At 34.2% G+C, this 20,544-nt stretch overlaps 1 protein-coding gene across 10 annotated transcripts in view; it reads right to left on the bottom strand.

Moving 5' to 3' along the window:
* Positions 1-20,544, bottom strand: part of LOC134543021 (fragile X messenger ribonucleoprotein 1 homolog) — a 95,384-nt gene that overhangs the window by 73,658 nt on the left and 1,182 nt on the right. For all 10 annotated transcript variants that reach the window (XM_063387701.1, XM_063387702.1, XM_063387703.1 and 7 more), the window contains exons 2-3: positions 6,106-6,158; positions 5,855-6,008 (exon numbers count right to left, since the gene is read on the bottom strand). In XM_063387701.1, coding sequence (XP_063243771.1) covers positions 5,855-6,008; positions 6,106-6,158 — 207 coding nt within the window. The remainder of the gene's footprint in view (positions 1-5,854; positions 6,009-6,105; positions 6,159-20,544) is intronic.

Genomic DNA, 20,544 nt, shown 5'->3' with positions numbered 1-20,544 from the left:
AATATTCTTCTCCACCATGTATATTCTCTTACATTATTCTCAGTAAAAAACAGAAATAAATACATGTATTACATTGTAGCCCAATAAAACAACAAACAAAATAAGCACATCCATTGTATCCGCAAGGTTTTGGTTCGTATTAAACAGGTCTAACATTCACTTTATTCAGCGTCTGCTTCATTTTCTTCACTGTCATCCAGGAGATACCCACCGGTAAGCTCAAAAGATGGTGTGAGTCCCTTCAGGAATGACTCATAAAATTGATGACTGTTGGGATGAATGTAAGGTAAGAGAGACTTCAAATAATTTACCTTCTCTACTGGAAGTGGTAATGGCATACTTTAAATAGGACTTAAGGTTGAAAGCGAATTCCTTTTCTTGTGCCTTCATGACAGATCAAGTGTCTTGAATTGTTCATCATCTTGGAAAGAATATTTGAACTTGATTGTATCGGAACATGAAGAATCATACATATCTCATCCACTTTATTCTCAACCAAGAAATTTTTTCTCCTTCGGTATCAACCTTCCGGTGAACATAATGATTGCTAAGCAATTCCTTGAAGTTCAAAAAGTCTTTCTGCTCCATTTCAACAACTGTTATGGGTGGACGTTGTACCATTCGAATTAGGTTTGCCCAGTCTCTCGGAAGTTCTACATTTACTGTTGTTTTTCTTTGTTTTCTCAATTGCCGCATGTATCGTATCAGCTTCCATATGAGTATGGCCAGGCTCTAGGAATTTATGATTGATGATCAGTGTTCTACCTTCAATGTTTACAGTTTTCACATGAGTCAGTAACATTACGGCCACGTAAATGTTGCGATTTTGGCCAGGACAGGAATCGCTATACATATTCACTTCTTCAATTGCATCAGGTATACTCTGCAGATACTTGTATAAACAGGATGACATTTCCTGTCCACCTCTTACTTCAATAGTTTCATCCCAGATTAAACAAGTAGCAGCAGATTTCTGGAGACCTGTCTCATATATTGTTAAGTTAAATGTCCAGAGTTGTCGTTTATAAAATGCTACTCCACTCACAAAAAGTGGGGTAGGGAGGCATTTCTGAAGATAAAATGACATTGTTATGCAGTTACTGTTACTTTTACTTAGCAATTTGTCTTTCCTTTTTTCTTCATATGAAGATTCTGCCAGCTCCAAGTGTATCTTATTTTCTTTCTCAGCTTGTTCCAGAACAATTACATCCTTACTGGATTTAAGAAGTAACTCATACCGATCACATTTACCACATGTGTCATTTTTTCGGCTTGAAATTCTGCTTTCGACAATTATCTATATCGATAACTGTCAAATGTTGCCAACATACATATTATTTTTAATTTTCATGATTATGTTTACATGTTTTTTCCAGCAACAGCGTATAAACATAAAGTAAATATCAGTATATGAGGGGTCACAATTGCCAATGTCATACAAACTAAGCCAAATATCACAGTACTGTTATTGCTATAATGGCCAATTTTGACATTGGCCATTGCTTATTTGGCGCTTCAAAAGACCAATGTCAACATTGGCCCTTGTACTGTCCGGACCAAACGTTCTGATAGCTGGCTGCGCGGGGGTGAAGGGGCAAGGTGGCGGAGGGGCAGGCGATGCGCGCGCAGGTCGGTACGTGTAGCGTTCAGCATGAAAACATTGCTACGTGACCAACTCGCAGCGCGTGTTACGAGTAGAGGTGTAAAAGTAACGAAAATAAGCGTACCCGTATGTATTCGTTACTATAACAATCAGTACTCGTTACTATCGTATTGTTACTCGTTACTTCTGATACCGCATAAAATGCAACGAATAGAGTCGTATTGCGTACGCGTACAGTATGACGTCCCGTAAATAATAATAAATAGAATATATACAATTAACAATATTTGATAATTAACAGTTTTTGTTAACCAAGAAACAATTAAATCTCATTAGAGCGGCTTTATTATTTTATCTCTTTTAAGATAATAAAAAAACGTGAAAATTCACGATAATAAAAAACAAAAACATAAATATTTCTAATTTGTAAAAAATACTTTCTTACGTTGTTTGTGTTCCAATCTCAAACTTTGTCTACACACACAATACCTTTAATAAACAGTAAAAAACTTGGACGACGAATTTCCAAATTATACTTTACTTAATAAACAAACATCGTTCTTTGTAACGTAAATTCATCGAATATGCGCGCGCATGCGTGAAACATACGAAAAATGCGAGTAACGAAATGCAGCCGTGTGTAACGTTTCGTTACTCGTATATAGACGGCGCACCCGTTACTCAGTAACGAATACATACGGTTTGCTACAGCTCTAGCTACGAGACGTACGGAAATGGACGGACGTGGACGTGGACGCTGCCGACGGCCTCATAAAGTTATTCATAGTCGAGAAAGAGACAATATTGCTAAAATAGTGAGTAATGACTTCAATGCCTTAAGGGGGAGGTTATCAATACATTGTTTATTTATAATATACCTTTATATTTTTGTTTGGAAATTGTATTTATTCTGTAGACATTGATACTTACGATATTGCTATTGTGAATTATATTGTATCTTTCATAATTTTGTATAGTGGCATTTTATAGTCTAATTTTGCATTTTACAGTATTATGCATTTAACCAAAACCGGCGACCAGGTCAGTTTGATTTTTAAATTCCTGAGATTTATGTTTTATTGTTTCATGTAATTTAACGAGTTAATTACCTGTACAGGGTGATTTTATTTAATTTTCTTTCTACAGTATGTGGCACTTTTACCAAGAGTATTATATTTTCATGTAATTGATTTTTTTTTAAAGTTATGCTTGTGACGAGGTATATTAAAAATACGTTTTGTCCCCCTGCAGTAAACTTCATATGCTAAATTTATTTGCGCGTAACATATTTATTTCATTACACATTCCTTGATACCGACTAATTTTCAGCTAACAACATTTGGAGACAGATGATTATTGGATAAAATATCTGTCGAGGTGAAATTCAGACTACTGGTAACGTGTGCTTTGCATTCATATGGGTTGATTACATTGCTGTTTTTGGGTTGCTAATATAAGTCACACCATCGGTTTTACATTTCTCGTTATATAGTGAAAAAATTATATGGGCCTAAGGTGTCATGATAAGGACGAGTGAAACCCAAAGCGTTGTGGCCTGGGGAGCGATGAGAAAGCGATACACGCATATGTTTTTGTAACAGAGACAACACGTCCGAGCCGTGCCGAATGTGCGCCGCGTGTGACCGGGCCGTGCCGACATTACGCGCCTACAGCACTAGGGAGTCCAGCTACCACAACGTTTGGTCCGGACAGTAGCACAAAATGAAGAATTAATTATTGTTGTGACTTTGGCCCCATCATAACCTATATCTGCCACATGGTAAGTTACACACATTGGCCATTATAGCACAAAATGCACCATGTTTAAAAATGCACATTGGACTTAATTTTTGTAAAAAATTGACATTGGCCCTTTTAGAACCATGCCACAGATATAAAAAAAGACAATCAAATAATGAAAAATGTTATATATACAACTGTTTTTTTTTGTAAAAAAAAAATATAATAATAAAATATTTTTTTTTACACAGAATTCAAAAATTGCTTTTTAAGCTTCAATAACTCTGAATCCAATTACTTACTACTGCAACTACTATAAGTAAAATAATATACATGTTCTTTGAAAATTTTGAGCAATATTTGTTAAATTTCCTTAATACATACATATTCTTGTAGTAAAACACACATTCTCCAACCTCCCATCCCCCAAAAACAGATGCGATAAAAAAAACTAGAGTATTATAAGAAGTTTGTTGTTGAATAGATTGATATTTTTTTAGAAACCTCCAATAATAATAATCAAATGAGTTACAATTGCTATTTTGCATTTTGAACCAAAACTACCGTATAAACCCACGTACCACCCGCCCCTCGGTAAGACTCGCACCCTTATTTTTAGAATGCCATGGTGGGAAAAAAAGTTTTTATTGCAAATCTGCATGGAAAAAAAATAATTTTGGTCGTGACTTCTTTATAACAAATCGTAAAGAATTACCAAAAAAAGTACTATGCTACTTATTACTGCCTCGGTATTTGTGTTAAAAGTGTACAGAAGGCAGGAAACTGCAATGTGGCAACATCGCGCGAATAGAACGTGGCATCGGCGCGCGCGATCGATAACAACACGCCGTGTGTGCGCGTGACCTTGCCCAGCTCCCAGCTGTTTACAGTTGCAATCTTCCGCGTCCATTATCGTGCGCTGGGCAATGACCTCGTTCAAACAAACGATAAAGCACTCGAGTCCTAGCCACGCATAATAAAAACTATTTTTATCACATGCATAATAAAAAACCTTGTGCCTAAATGTGGCATATTCAACATAAAAATTTAATTAGGTTAACACAAATACGGCATTTATTTAGGCCTAAATAAAAGTGACGTACAAAATCACACAGACAATAAAATTAACAAAAGAATAACATGATGTCACAGCCGTCGGCCAAGAACGGACTTAAACTTCCTCACAGCTGTACGTAGTGGTAGAGTTTTTCCTCTATCTCCGGAAACTTTGCTACCGCACCACGGAACGCACGTATATCGCCACTGGCCGAAAGCAGTATGTCTTTACTTTTCCTCCAATCCCTCACACATGATTCGTCGACATCATATTTTCGCCCAGCGGCACGGTTACCGATTTTTTCCGCTTCACTGATTATTTTTAACTTTTCCACAACTGTGAAAGAACGCAACTTTTTACTATTCATTACAATACTGCAGCCAACACACGTGTAAAACCAAAAGGTACTTTACAAATGAGGATAGGACAGTGCGCGGGAGCACGCGTTTGTAACCAACGAAGCTGCAGTGTGACAACGCTGTGAGGAATGTGACCTTGACTGTCTGCCGCTTCCTTCTCATCCTTTTCCCCTACCCCTCTTGCCTATCGCAGCAACCTCCAGTTGCGCCGCCGTTATTTCGTCACCGTGCAAAAATGGCCCAAGACCCATGTAACACCCGCACCCTACTTTTTCGAACCTGATTTTTTTAAAAAGGTGCGGGTGGTACGTGGGTTTATACGGTAATCACTCAACATTATGCAATAATACACATTATAGTAAAGAAATGGTTCCAAGAAGATTTCATACCAGATAAAAATATAATCAATTACCATGGCAATTATTCTTCAATACACCAAAAGTATTTACTGTGCCTTGTTCGTACACAGAAACTTGTATGCTAAGTGTCAAATAAATGTGATCTAACTTTCTAATCACCCAATTATTTATTCAAAGGCATCATACACAATTAAAAACACAAGTGAAATTTACGTCCCTGCACAAGTTTCATCAAAAGCAGCATTGATTTTCTCCAACAACAGAGGTGCACTTGAACAATGCACTGCCAAACGCACACATGTGCAATTAATAATCGGTCGTATTCAACACGTGTTGCAAGCACACGAGTCGCTGGGTTTTAAATAACGGGGCGGCTTCTCAAGAGAAAACGGCAGTAAAATGGTGGGGAAAGAAAACAAAAGGGGGGAAGCCTACAACTCAACGTAGCTTCGGTTCCCTGCAAGAATTTCCGAACATTTCCGAAGTTTTGCGTTTTGGTATTAACGCAACTTCAGCCGCTAAATCAGAAGTTCAAGCATGTTGTGACTGACCTAACCTAACCTTTCGATTTTTAATTTCAATTTTTGAGAGAAATCCGAAGTTGCATGAACGTGGTAGGGAACCGAAACTACGCGAGTTGTAGGCTACCGAACAAAAGGAGCGGTGTCCCCACCCCCTAGTGAACACCATTTCTAGGGAAACAACTGGCCGTATCAACGAAGGGACGCCAACATGCCTTGATGATCGCCCGCCACCAACCGCAGGCCTCCTGGTCGTTGGCCCGAGAGTACACCTCCACCTCCTGGTTCTCCACGTAGTCCGCCTTCGGATTGAGCACATCCGGTGGAAGACGCACTTGCGCGTAGGGGAACTTCGACTCTGGCTGCCAGCTTGCCACAGAAAGAGAGTTAACACATAAAAAAAATTTCTGTGCTGCACAGTACTAGACACTTAAAACAAAGTTGAAAAAATATTTACAACACTTACTCATTTTCAAACGCCACGGATACTTCGCCTTCAAATACATCCGTTACAAAGGCCTGCAAAAAAAAAATAATAATAATAATAATCAATTTTACGTATCTATTTATGGCATGATACAATGTACTATAAACTTCCAATTCAATTTTAAAAGAAAAATGGCAAATCTGTTTTAACAATTTTTTTTTTAATGGAAAACATTATATTATATATTTTATATTACATTATATTTTAAAAACCATCAAAACTTGGTGTCTCAAAGGTCAAGACTAAAAATTATTATTTGCCTGAAAATAAGTCTTATTTTTACAGGGAAATAAGGTTCAAATCATTCCCAACATTTCCCAAAATAAATTCAAAATGGAAGATTTGTAATTCCAAGCTTTAGTTTATAAGTGACTAGATAGTATAGACAGGATGATTAACTTAGATGAAGCAAGCAGCAAACATTTGCACAGTGAAAACTCTTTAATCCAGTATTCTATGGGTTGGCAAATTCTGTAATACGGCACCAATCGAGTCACTTGCATTTTAAATGTTTGGGTTGGATTTAGGTGTTTTTTTTACCTTGACTGCAAGGACACGTTTCTGTACTCCCCGTGTTATAAATTTGCTTATTGTTTTCATTTAAGCATATTTTCCCAATTTCTAGCTGGTACATTTCCATATAGATTTTTGGAAGAGATTTGAATCACAGAAAAAGTGTTGTCAGATACATTTTCTAACAATAATGCTCATCTCTTTCTACTTAGCATCTTGTTACAACTTTTTTAAATACGAGGGTCATTCAATAAATTGATAGATACAATTTTGTAGCTCAAAAAGTTTATTTAATAAATGTAAAACTTTCAATAGTTTAAGTTGGCATCCATGCAATGACTTCTGATCAAGTATTCAATAAGAATTTGCAATCACAACCTATAAATCAGTATTCAAGATGTCAAATCAATCTGATTGAGGATTGCACCCCGGAAGAACAACATTCCGTGATTAGATTTTTAGTCGGGGATGGTGTTAAAGGTAGTGATATCCATGCAAGGATGTTAAAAGTGTATTGGAACAATTGTTTAAACCGTTTGAACATTTATAAGTGGGTACAACAGTTTAAAAGTGGTTGCAAAAGTATCAATGATGAGCAGTGAAGTGGCCGACCAGTTGAAGCTGTAACTTCCTCCTCTGAATCTTGCATTGGCGTGATAATCCAAGACAACAGAAGAAGTTGAACTTATAGCTGCAAAAGTGTCTGCAAGTGTTGTAACTGTCAATTGCATCATTTCAAAATAAACTGCAATATAAGAAAATCTGCGCAAAATGGGTGCCGAGACAACTTATGGACATCCACAAAGAAACAAGGCTTCAATCAGTAAACAGTTGAAAGCTCGATGTTCCACTGAGAAAGAATCTTTTTTTGAAAGAATTGCAATGGGCGATGAGACGTGGATTCACTATTACGAGCCTGAGTTGAAGAGATAAAGCCTTGAGTGGAAACAAACAAGTTTTCCAATGCGGAAAAAATTCAAGTCCCAGCCCTCTGCTGGTAAAGTGATGCTTACACTTTTCTGGGACTCACAAGTCCCTATTTCATTTGATTTTCTTGAAGACCAATGAACAATTGCACTAAACATCATGGACTTTTGAGAAAAAAAAAAAAAAGGTGTGATTTTGCTTCACAACAATGCATGGCCGCATACAGCACAGAATGCATTCAAAAACTGGGCTGGGAGATTCTTCCAAACCCTCCTTACAGTCCAGCTCTCTTCCCTTCACACTTTCATATGTTTGTTCTCCTTAAGAGGCCGTGTCAGTAAATGTTTATTTCCAATATTCTGCTCTATAAGTTCACTCTTTTAACAGTGAGATTTAGTGACTTATTCAACCGAAGTAACTGTAGCCGCAGCGCGTGATAAAGCTACTATACCCTTATCACATGATTAGTAGGAAGGTTGACAGCTCCAGCTTACTCGAAGAAAAATGTATCTGGTTCCTCGACAATCTGAGAGGATGACAATCTGACCGGCGGCTCACAAGGAAATTGCGGATGCAGGGATTCAGAGTCAAGAAACCTCACATTTACAACTGTAGTATCAGTCGTATTTAAAAATTTTAATACTTTAAACGTATCGGAATACAATTAATCTTCAAACATGTAATTATTCTTTATCTTGATGTAATATTCCGTGAAAAATAATGTTAGTTGACATAAAAAGTATACGAAATTCATCATGTAACGTTGTAAAAGGATAATAACATAAATTCATATGCTTAGATATTGCATATGCATTACACACAATCTAAATACAATCTCACTTAAGTCAGACTACCTAATTTTTTTACCATGCACCATCATACAGTTTAACAGAGGTAGGAGAACCTCTTATCGACGTTCTTTCAAAGAATTTAAATTTACAAATATTACTATTTATCTTATTACGATATGTATCTTTATGAATACGAATTTACAAAAAAATTATTGAATTGATTACATAACACTTTAACATTACACAAGACTAAAACACTAACGAAACTTAATTTTATATATTGCTGTAGCATATTAGAAGACGAAATAACTCACAAGACTAACATTAAGAGGGCTGCATTACAAATTTACTTTACAGAGGAGAAAATATCCGTTAAAGATATTTCATTACCTCATTGATTACATAATACTGCCGTTGATGTGATCGTAGATATAAAGTATTGAAAAAATATATTCCATTATGTTTATGAAAATATTTATAAAACGTTATTGCTTATATATGCTCATTATTTAAATAATAAAGAATCTTTTTACTTTTATGTAGCTACTGAACAAACAAAATACTTATAAGCAGACCTGCCAACATTCAAATTTAAAAAATCATGAGGTCCTCGATAAAAATTTTCAGGCCCATAAATACAGGTTAGATATAAAAAACAACAAATGAGATCTTTAAATTTAAGTGACATATCTGTAAATATGTTACATGGTCTGTGCTTCAAAATTTATTTCAACAAATTATAGGTTGCAGATTTAATTTAGTTGAACATAATTTAGCGCTGTCGTGTAGTGATCATGCAGGGCTGCAACTAAAAAAGATGTAAAATAACATTCTGCTCGTGTAACACTATTATCACTGTTCACAGCAAAATTAATTTTTTTTTATTGGTAGCAATACACTTCACGTGTTTGTTGTGTTTTTTTGTAGCGGCATGTTTCACAATGTCTCCTCTTCCACTATGCGAGATAGAAAAATCAGCACGGCACACGCTACAAAACGCAAAATTGCTTCCTTTACATGACTCAAGTATTGATGGAAACTCGTTACTGTAAGCTTTCGTAAAACTTGTTTTGTAACTTTTACAAACAAAATCTTGGGGCCCCGAAAAATCGTGAGGAAACACTATTTTGGCGTGAGGGCGTGAGATGGACCTTAAAATCGTGAGCCTCACACCAAAATCGTGAGAGTTGGCAGGTCTGTATAAGTTAATAAGAATAAGCTTAGTTGAGTAACATCTTCAATTTGTATTGAATTCAATGTACATATCGAAAATCATGTACAATGAATGCAACGGATTGAATTCAATAAATATTTGATCTTGTGAAACGGCCATAATGGTGATGTAGATAATTATAGATGCGCACATGCATTTTGAGAGTCCGTATAAAGGCTATTACAATTCTATAAGTACATATTAAAATGCTTTTAAAATAGACATGTGTAATATAATTAAAACTTGTTTAAGTAAGATCATCACAAAAAAATGAAAATCCTTCAACAGTAAGATTTGTTTTATAAGATTTTAACAAAACACACATACCATAAGAGAATATTAATCATGCTACATAATTCAACACAAAATACTCATTCCAGTAGGCGCTACGTAAAAATAACTTCTATTTTTATGCTGATAACTTTGTAACTCTGCAAACTTTCCCCTCTGTTTTTCTTTCTTCTAGTTGAAATAAACACCCCACTCTTGCTTGATAAACGACGGTTTTTCCCTGTATAGAAAACACCATGATTTTATTTCTTCCCGATGACAAACAAAAAAGTTGTATGGTCGCGAATAATACATTCGTATGGCGTCACATCAGCGGAATATTACCTTGGCATAAATGTGTGAAGTCTGTGGCACTTGTGGAGAAGTAAACCTTCGCTCGAACACAAAAACAAATGAACGAACAGCTTTTTTTTTTTGATGGGATGTGCAATCGGAGACCCTTGGGGTGGTTGAAGAGTGTCAGGTCGGTCACCAGACCAGATGTAAAAGCTCAGGGGCTGAGGATAGAAAAGGCCTATCTCCAAATTATTAAGTATAAATGTTGTCATGTAATAGTTAAAGACTTGATTACAGCCAGGTTTTTAAACCCATCATGATCATGAAGACACTGATCGAAAGGTAATGTGCAATACATTTCAATGGTCTTTTCAGTTTTTGCTAAATAATTATAAATATAAGCAAAATTTCACTGTATTTGGACAAATCAAAATATTGATAATATTATTTATCACAGAAATAATATATGATATTATAACTAAATTTGAAAAAAGCAGTTATGTTAAATGTATTGTATACTTTCAGTAGGCAAAATTTCCGGCCCCTACCTCTTATAGACTTTGAGAAAAACTGCCTTTTAAAATAACATTGATATAGATAGGAGCACAAATTTGTGACACGGCCTCTTAAGGAAGCTCTCCACGGCAAAAAATTCAGCTCCAACGAAGAAGCCAAGATTCAGGTGCACATGTGGCTCCGAGAGCAGCCAAAATAATTTTATGCCAGGGGCATATGCAACTTAAGGGAATGATGGGATAAGCGTATTACTGTTAGGGGAGATCATGTTGAAAAACAGGTACAGTTTTATTTTGATTAAATAAACTGCTTTTGAGCTACATTGATTTGTCTCGTTACTTATTGAATGACCGTTGTATTGTTTTACTGTTTATTATTATTTTTTTATTCCTGTTAAAACTACAAGGACACTCTATGATCAGGCAAAATCGCCAATCTAGCATGGCAGTGGTCCCAAACATACCAAATTAAAAAACTTTCATAGTACAATAGTTGACATATAATAGTTCTTGAATTATAATATTTATTAAACTTCTTGAAAAAAATACATATAATGGAACAATAACTCAAAATATTAAACATAATTTAAAATATATATAATTTTTTATATAAAGTCTGCTAATGCCAAGGCGTTTCATTTATAAGTGATTTTTGTTCATTTAAGTTTTAAAAATAATTAAAGTCATTACCCCTAAACTGGTTTGATGCAATGTTCTACACCCTCCTTGTTCAGGGTGCTCCTCCATCTGCGAAACCAAATTCCCGGTTTTTCCCCAGGATTTTTAAGGTTTTCTAAGAAATTTCATAAAATGTTACTACTTATATAAAAATATATGTAACTTAGCTAATGATGTTGGTTGCATATGAGCTGCAACCAAATTAACCATTTAATTTTAAATACAAATAATTTAATATTATGTAAAATAAAAATAATTCCTTAAGACTATGTGTTGTTATATTTCCCCATAACACGGCAGTCCTACATAACATAGTCAAGCCTAATTCTACATTAGTAACTGTAGCAAGCAGTTTAAATTTCACGTAAGCATTAGACCACAACTCTGGTCATGCTATGATTGCCAATACATAAATCTTTTGGTTTAGCTGTTAAAAGAGAAAGAAAGGGACAATTCTTGAGCGTGTGAACTCAAAAGGACTCTTCACTTGTTGTCAGGTACCAGGATTGGCTAATATTTTTATGTGCATTTTTGTGATTGGTTGTAAATTACATCACACCAGCACCCATGGCCCTCTCGGAGGTCAAAGGAGGACCATAGAGTTAGTCAATGTCCGTACCAAGAGGTCACGTGTCGGGCAGTGGGTCTACTTTACGAAAGAATGCAGCAGGAGAGATTTTTGCAGCTGTAGTCGAGGCTATACGTCCATATTGAACCTTTTTTCATCTTATGGAACTTTATTTACAGATGTTTCGAGGACGGAGTTCTTTGGCTGGTACGACGAGTTGCTAACCACCATGGGATTTACCATCACAGTATATAATTTTCAGTTCCAACAAACAGTAAACATATTTTGGAGTCAAGTTAAAACGTTTCGTGCAACCGGTTTGTATTTTAGGTCATTTACTTGTTTTCGTGGTCAGAAGATGGCAGCCATGGTGACTTGTGAATTTTCTAGAAGGATTAATAGAAAGCAGTAAAAATCAGTAATAGAGAGACTATTTCAATAACCACTCAACAACAGTAATGGTTTTTCTGGAACTTAAATACTATTTAAATATTCAACCAAAGTCTACTTACGTGTTTATGTATGTGCAATTTAGACCAATTAAGTACTAGCTAGCCGGTGAGGTCTGGAGTGTCACAACTAATAAAATAATTCTAACAAAGTGTTTTTCATATAATGACATGTTTTAGAAACTTGTTTATTTTTTTTAGTAATAAACTTATGTCTCAAAATATTATAAATAAGATTTAATAATGCATAATGTAAAGTTTACCAAATTTGACTATCTGTATCTCTAATGTGCCATAAACCAAAAAACATTGTCAAACCAGAAAAACTATGATCATCTCAAACACCATCAAAAATGAAACAAGATAAGAGAATAACAGGCTATAATGACCTTAAAAAAAGTTGGAATAGTGACCAAAACATTTTAAAAAAAGTGACCAATAGGGACTTGAAGATAGACGTAAAAAGTGACTATTGGTGACACTTTTTCTTCCATATTTCTGGAATTTTATAAGGGAAAAATCAGTTTTAGATACTATTAGAGTTGTGAGATATATGAATTATTCCTTGTTAACAGTATTATTTGCCACTTATTAGTTTTTTTGTGACTAGCTTTTTGCTCACGTCTAGGCAAAGCCAGTTTTGACTGGCTCTGGTAACAGTACTCCCATCTGTAATGTTTTGAGTACACTGTGAGTTGGTGTCACACTGTGCCAAATGCTTCACTTTTGGGGCCACGTTTTGCAAGTGGGAAAAGTGGCGGATGTTGCCAAAGTTGGTTGGTTTTCTAGGGGTACTCCTGTTTTCTGCACCAATTCACTCTCGGTACTCCATTTTCGTATTACCCCTTCTCAACCTTGATGTCAAAAAGACTCAAGCACATTTATTAATTTATACATTCATTCATGTCACCTAAAGTTCTTAACCTATTTAGAATGAAATCTGCTTCTACTAGGTATTAGTTTTTAGAAGCCATTAATTCTTAAAATATATCCCCACAATTGTTGAAGCCATTTCCAAAGTAGTGAAGATGCTGCTCTAAAACTTTAACCACAGAAACATATCAACAAAATTTAAATTATGGCAAATATGAATGTAAATGAAGCTCACTGATGGACAAGTAATTAACTTTTCAATTAGAAGCACAAAAAGGGCAAGAAATCAATAATATTCCTACAAGTCGCAGCAGGAAAAAAAAATTAAATTTCAGAAACAAGTAAACCATCCAAAAATCTGAAATACGTCAAGGCTTTAACTTACGTCCATCTTGGTATGGTTATACAAAAACAAAAAGTAAAAAAAAAAATGTATAAGCAACTGTGATGGTGTATAGTATTTCATAAACAACACCCCCCCCCCCCCCCCCCCTTCCCAACCCAATTACCATGCAAGAGCATGCCTGAGTAATCAGTCAGCAGGAGTATATTTTAGTCCTTCAGATGTCATTCATATGGACTCCACAGAAAAATAATGTCCAAACAAAATGTTCTAAGGCCTAAAATAAATGCAATCATTTAAAACAACTAAAAAGTGACCAAGCTAATTTTCAGGGAAAAAAAAGTTATTTATAATGACTTCATCAAAAATTGTGACTAAGAAATATAAATGTGCATGTTTAGTAACATAATTACACAAAGAGAGTGGGTTTCATTTTTAACAAGTTGTTCAGAATGTGAATCTCTTAGTGGCAGTATGTACACTAAACATGCCTTTCCTGAAATTATTAACAGATCCAAAGAATGAAGCACTGATGGCTCTATATAGAGCTATGTATATAGCAGCTGGCTTCACTGTAACACTTTGAAACATCAAAGTATGTGGCAACAAAACTAATTGTATAATATATTGTTGGGCGCCAAGTACCTTTGGTACCTTTTTACCACAGTTTAACTTATAGTGATGCTCAGGGATGACAGATTTAGGTTATATTAATCTAAGATCAGAGAATTTTTTGACTTAAAAACATACACAGTAAAGATGTAATATGTGTGGGAAACTGAAAACCAAAATGGTGGTTGGTCAGGGTAATAAAAAAAAAATATGCAAACAAACGCCCGAAATTTGAATTAATAGGCACTTTAATGTTGAATTGAACGTAAAAACGTGAAATATGTTTATAATGTCACCTCAGGATAGTGAAGTAACCTTTTGAAACACAGTATCATGCAAACTATGTTGCCGGAAAGTTAATAAAACTCACTGTGTTTCTTGTGTGTAGATCTTTCCTATTTCCTAACCCTTTCTTGACATCTTGATTGGTCGTCTGTGGACCCAAGCCAAAGACACCAAATACAGAAAATTTCTATTTGGACGTGAATTAACACACACACAAAAAAAAAGATACAACTAAATTTCAAAATAAAAAAAAAGTTAGAAATAATACAACAATCAAAATAAATTATGTTTAAATAACTATAAAACAAATTCTGCCTAAAGAAATGTGGACTCTTGTTGCATGGCTGGTAAAATGCCAAAGAGTAAAGCAGTTTAGAGTGTGGCGCTATTTCCAAATTCATAAAACAAACAGTTTTGAATTGACAGCTGTGACTCGTTACGTCACAGAAATAAACATGCCTTTCCTGAAATTACTAAGAAGAATGTGTGCAGACGACCCTGTATTACATAATAGTTTCTACAACAGAGTTCAAATATAACTTATGTTGAATTGCTAGAAATGAACAGGCGTAGAAAGAAAAGTATATTTCATATAACATGTAGGTCACTATTTATTTATAAAGATTTTAAAGAAGTAATATGAAATATTTCCGGCTCTTTGCTGTTTGACAAAGATGTGTATGCCTACACTACGAGCCTCTTATCTGCAGCCTTGTTCCTGATATTATTGGTAACTTCCATCATTGTAAATATTGCAAAAAAAAAAAAAAAAACTTTCACAGCAACACCAGGTATGCCACTTTTTTTCAGTGTCTTGGCCAATGAGAAAGGCATTACAGAGTCTGAAGATTTAGTAAGTACTAATATAAACAAGGGATAACTTCCAGATGGCAAACTAGCCCTTTATTAACAAAAATATATATTTTATTAAAGACATTAGGACCACAGCTCCCTAACAAGAGAATACTTTGACAGAGTAGTCGTGGATTTTTAAGAGTATAATTTATTTTATCAACAAGGTCTTGACAAGAACCATACCTAACCAAAAAAATTGATTTCAAAATTGTGAATGATTAGCTGGTATTTTATTGTAGACCAACACTTTACAGTGACTCTCAATTCATTCATCCTATCTCAGCTAGGTCAGATTGAAGGACAAACAATAATGAGACTATCTACTATGATATCCTCTGTAGCACAAAAAGTTATTGTGTAAAATAGTGGCAAAATAAAAATATGTAGCAAACAAGAAATCAAAAGTAATAACCAGAATTATCACATTTGCTATGAGAATTTGAGTCAGGATACTAATAATTGGCAAATACATGCACATTTTCATAGATGAATTATTCTTTATATACCTTTTGGTGTATAGATCATGGAGTATTAAACCTATAAATTATAAATACCTTTAGTAGTCCTTGTTCATCTGTTTACCATACAAATATGACATTGACTTGTAATTGCTCTCTAGATGATTAATCCGGAAACGCAGTAGTTGGTGTAGTACAAGTTTTCACAATACAACTGAAGTTCGAGAAGTTTCTTTAGTGGCTCTTGATATAACAATCCACTATATATTTAAAACAGGGTTGACTGATTTAAACCGCAATGGTTAAAAACACGGTTTAAACAAAGTGGTTTAAAAAAATATATTTTTTTTTTAAATAGAATATCTTAATCAATTTTAATTAAAAGGTCTAATTCCACTAATAACAACAATACTAATCAAGAACTTATCATTTTAATTATCTGAATAAATTGTAAATTATACCCAGCTAAATACTCCTCTAAAATTACATTAATTAACAATCATAGTCAAAAGTGTAAAAAAGTGGAAGAAAATACATTTATTATTTTTAAAAAAAATACTATTATGTGGTTAATCCTTGGCTGTACTGTAAATCCCCTTTCTGTGGGAAACACCCATTCAATGGAGAATCCTCTTCCTGTGAGCAAACACAAGTAATTATCTTAAGTCACTGCTTTTCCGCAAAGTAAAAATAAATGTACGGAAATACCATTTTTCAACACTAGAGATGTTTCTGTATTTACCCTGAAAACAGCGTTATTAAATTCCAACTAGTTTCTGAGAAATCACATTTTTTTAGCTCATATTTCAATATCTGTACACTGTAGCTGCCGCCTCAATTAATTGTTTACCAGTGTTGGTTTGTGTTCTGTTTCAGATGTGGTCGAAAGCGTACTCAAAATGAACTAAATTGGAGCAAACTAAACTTTTGCAAATTCAATTTTGTTTTGAACAATTTTTTTTTGTCACTTCTTAAAACAAAAGATTTCAAAACAAATTAATGGCCTGATGAAATTATACACAGTAAATAATAGAGAAAACATATAGTCATGGAATTACATAAATTTTGTTGATGAAAATAATATTACTCTATGGTCCAAGTTGATTTAAATTACATATTACAGCTTTACTCTACAACATGTTAATAAATTTTACTCCGCTTGAAAAAAAATTCATGCAACACAAAAAGCGCCAAAGAGCAATAGTTCAAAAGCAACCTCTAACTTAAGATAGCTTAACCAAGATGTATTTTCTCCTTGAGCAAGGAGAGAGGTGGCACAAGACTAATGAATACGAAACACAAACATTTATTCATGGTGCAAAGAAAGAAAGTTTCTCTTAGAATAACTGTAAAAAAGTTACCAAGGGTATAAAAAAAACCATTTTTCCAATGGGTGTCCATCTTAAGATATATTTAAGTAACTAAAAAAACAAACAAGATTTGATACTAGTTGGAAGGGGAGGTGGGGTGGAGTGGTCCCGCCCTGTGACATCCAAGGATTCTATGCCCATGAAAATCACAGCTCGAATATAAACTATGGATATTCTGCTAAATGTCTAGAGATCTTAAGGAACAAAAACTTGCGACAACATAAGAGCAATTTCTTAAAGCATACGACAGACCTCTGTTTTGAATTAATACAGGGAAGTGTTAGGTCTGGTTAAAAAAGTACCACTCAAGAACGCAAGATGCAAAATGCTCAGTAACCACATTTTAGAGATCCGGTTTATAAACTACACAAGGCACAATAACGCAATGTAATTATTGTTCAACTTTTCCAACTTTCTTTCCCTTATCTTGAGTTTTCAACTGCCATATTTGAAGAAGTGTTCGGAAAACTTGACACAGCTGTTACGTGGATAGGAGCCCTCAATGTTCTTTTTATTACATAATCAACTTTCATACAGTGGGGAAAACAAAAACCACTTTTAAATAAAATTACTGACATTTTCTTTCGTTTTCATGATAAACATGAATTATCAATAGAAGCTGTAGGTAGAAATTTTTTCTACTGTTTGTTGCGTGCTTTATAAAATGGGTGTAATTTTCTTGTATTAGTTGTGTGTTACATTCTTTGCAGACATTTTTTTCTACCATTTGTTGAGTGCTTTATAAACTTTAGTTCCCAGCAATGTCAAAAGAATTCACCCCTCTCAGAAATAATTTGCACTGTAGTCCACTAGCCAGACACAGAACAACTAACTCATACAGATGGTGGAATACATTCACAAAGAGCAGGTTGGTAGTGGGATGTCTGGTCACTGTCACAATCAGTGTAACTCATAACTTACAAATAACAAGATGGTGTCATGTGATTCAGAGCCCACTAGTCTCACAGATCTTATCATCTCAGGCCTTTCTGTGCATAACAATAAAAAAACTTAAACACACTAACAAACTAAAGTGTTTCAAGTAAGTAACTTCCTACTGAAAATGTGAACAAGACAAAAGCACAATGTACAATATTATTGTAATTAGAAACAAGTCAAACAACCATTCATCAGTATATATAAATCTGTAGAAAAAGACATTTTGTGAAGTACTCACATTTAATTGTTACAAAAATAACTCTTTTTCATGTTCTCAAAAATGTTTTTTTTCCTCTCTCTCTCTCTCTCCTTATGTTAGTTTTTGTAACCAGGCATATACATGGTGGATGACAATTTATGCTAATGAGGCATGTGCGAGTGTGTATGTTGTGTGCTCATTAAAAAATGTAATAAAATCTGTTAGTTTTTCGCGAGTTTGTTTGATATAGGCAGTGGTATTTAAGAAGCTTACAAAGGCTTGGCCAGTGGGCCGCCACATTCGACTGCTTAATAATTTTTTTCCTATACATTTTTGTCGCGATTTTAACTATACAAAGCTTGCTCTTGTTTGTGTTTGATCTCAAAAATAAAAACTTGTAAAGGTTCCTGCGACGGGGAAGATGTATTCTAGGAAGCCTTCCGTGTTCACCCGTGCTGTCATAGCGGTGTCCAGAACATTTGTTTTGTCACGTTGCTGGGTTTCGCCTGTGCATCTCTGTGTTGTCGTCATGCTGTCCACATTATCCGTTTAGCATCATTGTTGGGTTTGTCTGCTTGTCGCTATGTTGACCAAGTCATTTTTGGGATAAAATTCTTACACGGCGGCTTTTCCAGAAATTAATAATAAAATTCAGAAAATACTTTAGACACAGCCACCACCATTTTTTTTGCTTCCCGTTTGGATCTGTGTGTTTATTTTTGGAGAACTTTAGTCAAATTATAAGAATGATCAATTAGGTTATGTTTGCTAAATTAAAAATAACGTAAAATGTTTTTAATGGTTGCTTAGGAATCGCCAATTTATGATGTAGCTATTCTGACCTAACCAACCATTCACACTATTTTGCAGTATTTTTAATATTGCTAACAAAACCTCGTCCAACTTTTTAAAAATATTTTTAATGTAGCTCTAATATTCTCTTATTTCTCCATCATTTAACTTTACGAAAGATGATATGAACATGTTTTAAGCACATTTTTATCAGCTGCAAACTTCCTAAGCAACCATTAAAATATTATACAGTATATTTAATGTATCAAATTATTTATACTATATTTAATGTAGCTATATTAACGTAACCAACCGTCCACAAATTTTAAGATTTTTAATGGAGCTAAACTAATCTAAATGACCATTCTCACGACGAAATAAAATTTGTAGTATTTATACTGAACAAACGCTGCCTATAAATGGACTGTTGTGAATGTTAGGTTTATCAATTCTATGATTCTCCATATACAAGAAAAAAAAAAAAAGTGACAGCTGCATCAATGCATACGTATTGTAATATATGGTATAAACTGTTATTTCTTAGAAATCAACAGAAATTTAAAATGCTGTTTCCAAGATAGATAGAGAAAAATCTTTTGTGTTGGACAAAAAGAATTTTTCGGAAATTTATTACTTTCCAAAAAATTTGCGACATAAGAATATTACCTAATTAATTTCTTGACTAATTCCTTCCATAGAATTTTCTGTGCTGTATATGTTTTTAATGTTTTTACACTGGCTGATTTTAGCTTGTTTTCTGTGTGTATGCATGTTCATCATTTTTTATATAGTGATCTCTTTTGTCAGTTATTACGGTTTATGACATACAGCAATGGCATTATGCAAAAAAAAAAAACTTGAATAAAACAAATTATCACATAACATCAAGGGGGTGGAAAGAGGGAGGTGAAGGTCCCATCATCCTGCAAAAACCGATGACAGGAGATGTCAGTTTGTGAAACTTCACAACTGTTCTCCTAGAAAGTCTGCTGTCATCATTTGTTTAGTTTATCTGTTTAGTTTCATTAAATTTGTCTGTCTGTTTCTGTGTTGTCTAAGGTAGTTGTTTTTCTGCAAAATGTTCGTGCAGCAACTGGCTCGTCCTTGTCAGCCTTGTGTTTGTCGATGCTGTAATACTAAATTCCTTCCACAGAATTTTCTGTGCATCTAGGCATGTAACATTTACATTAACTAACATTCACCATTTATATTAATGGTACTAAACAATCAATTTTTAAATTATATGCATTTTTTTTTCTCCAGAAACACCACTCTATTTAAGAATTACCTTACAGAGTATAATCTAGCAATATAACAGAATGTAAGATAAAAATTAAGGACATTATTACATATTTAAAATGTGCTTCCTGTAAACAAATAAACACTCTATGCCAAGTGTTAATGATAAGCTTAATTTTTCTTGAGAAAATTTGATGTAGTGTAAATTTTATTCATATAAATTTAAATTTCA

The sequence above is a fragment of the Bacillus rossius genome, assembly GCF_032445375.1.
Source record: "Bacillus rossius redtenbacheri isolate Brsri chromosome 9 unlocalized genomic scaffold, Brsri_v3 Brsri_v3_scf9_2, whole genome shotgun sequence".
Classification (NCBI taxonomy): domain Eukaryota; kingdom Metazoa; phylum Arthropoda; class Insecta; order Phasmatodea; family Bacillidae; genus Bacillus; species Bacillus rossius.
This window is presented reverse-complemented; position numbering and strand designations above follow the sequence as displayed.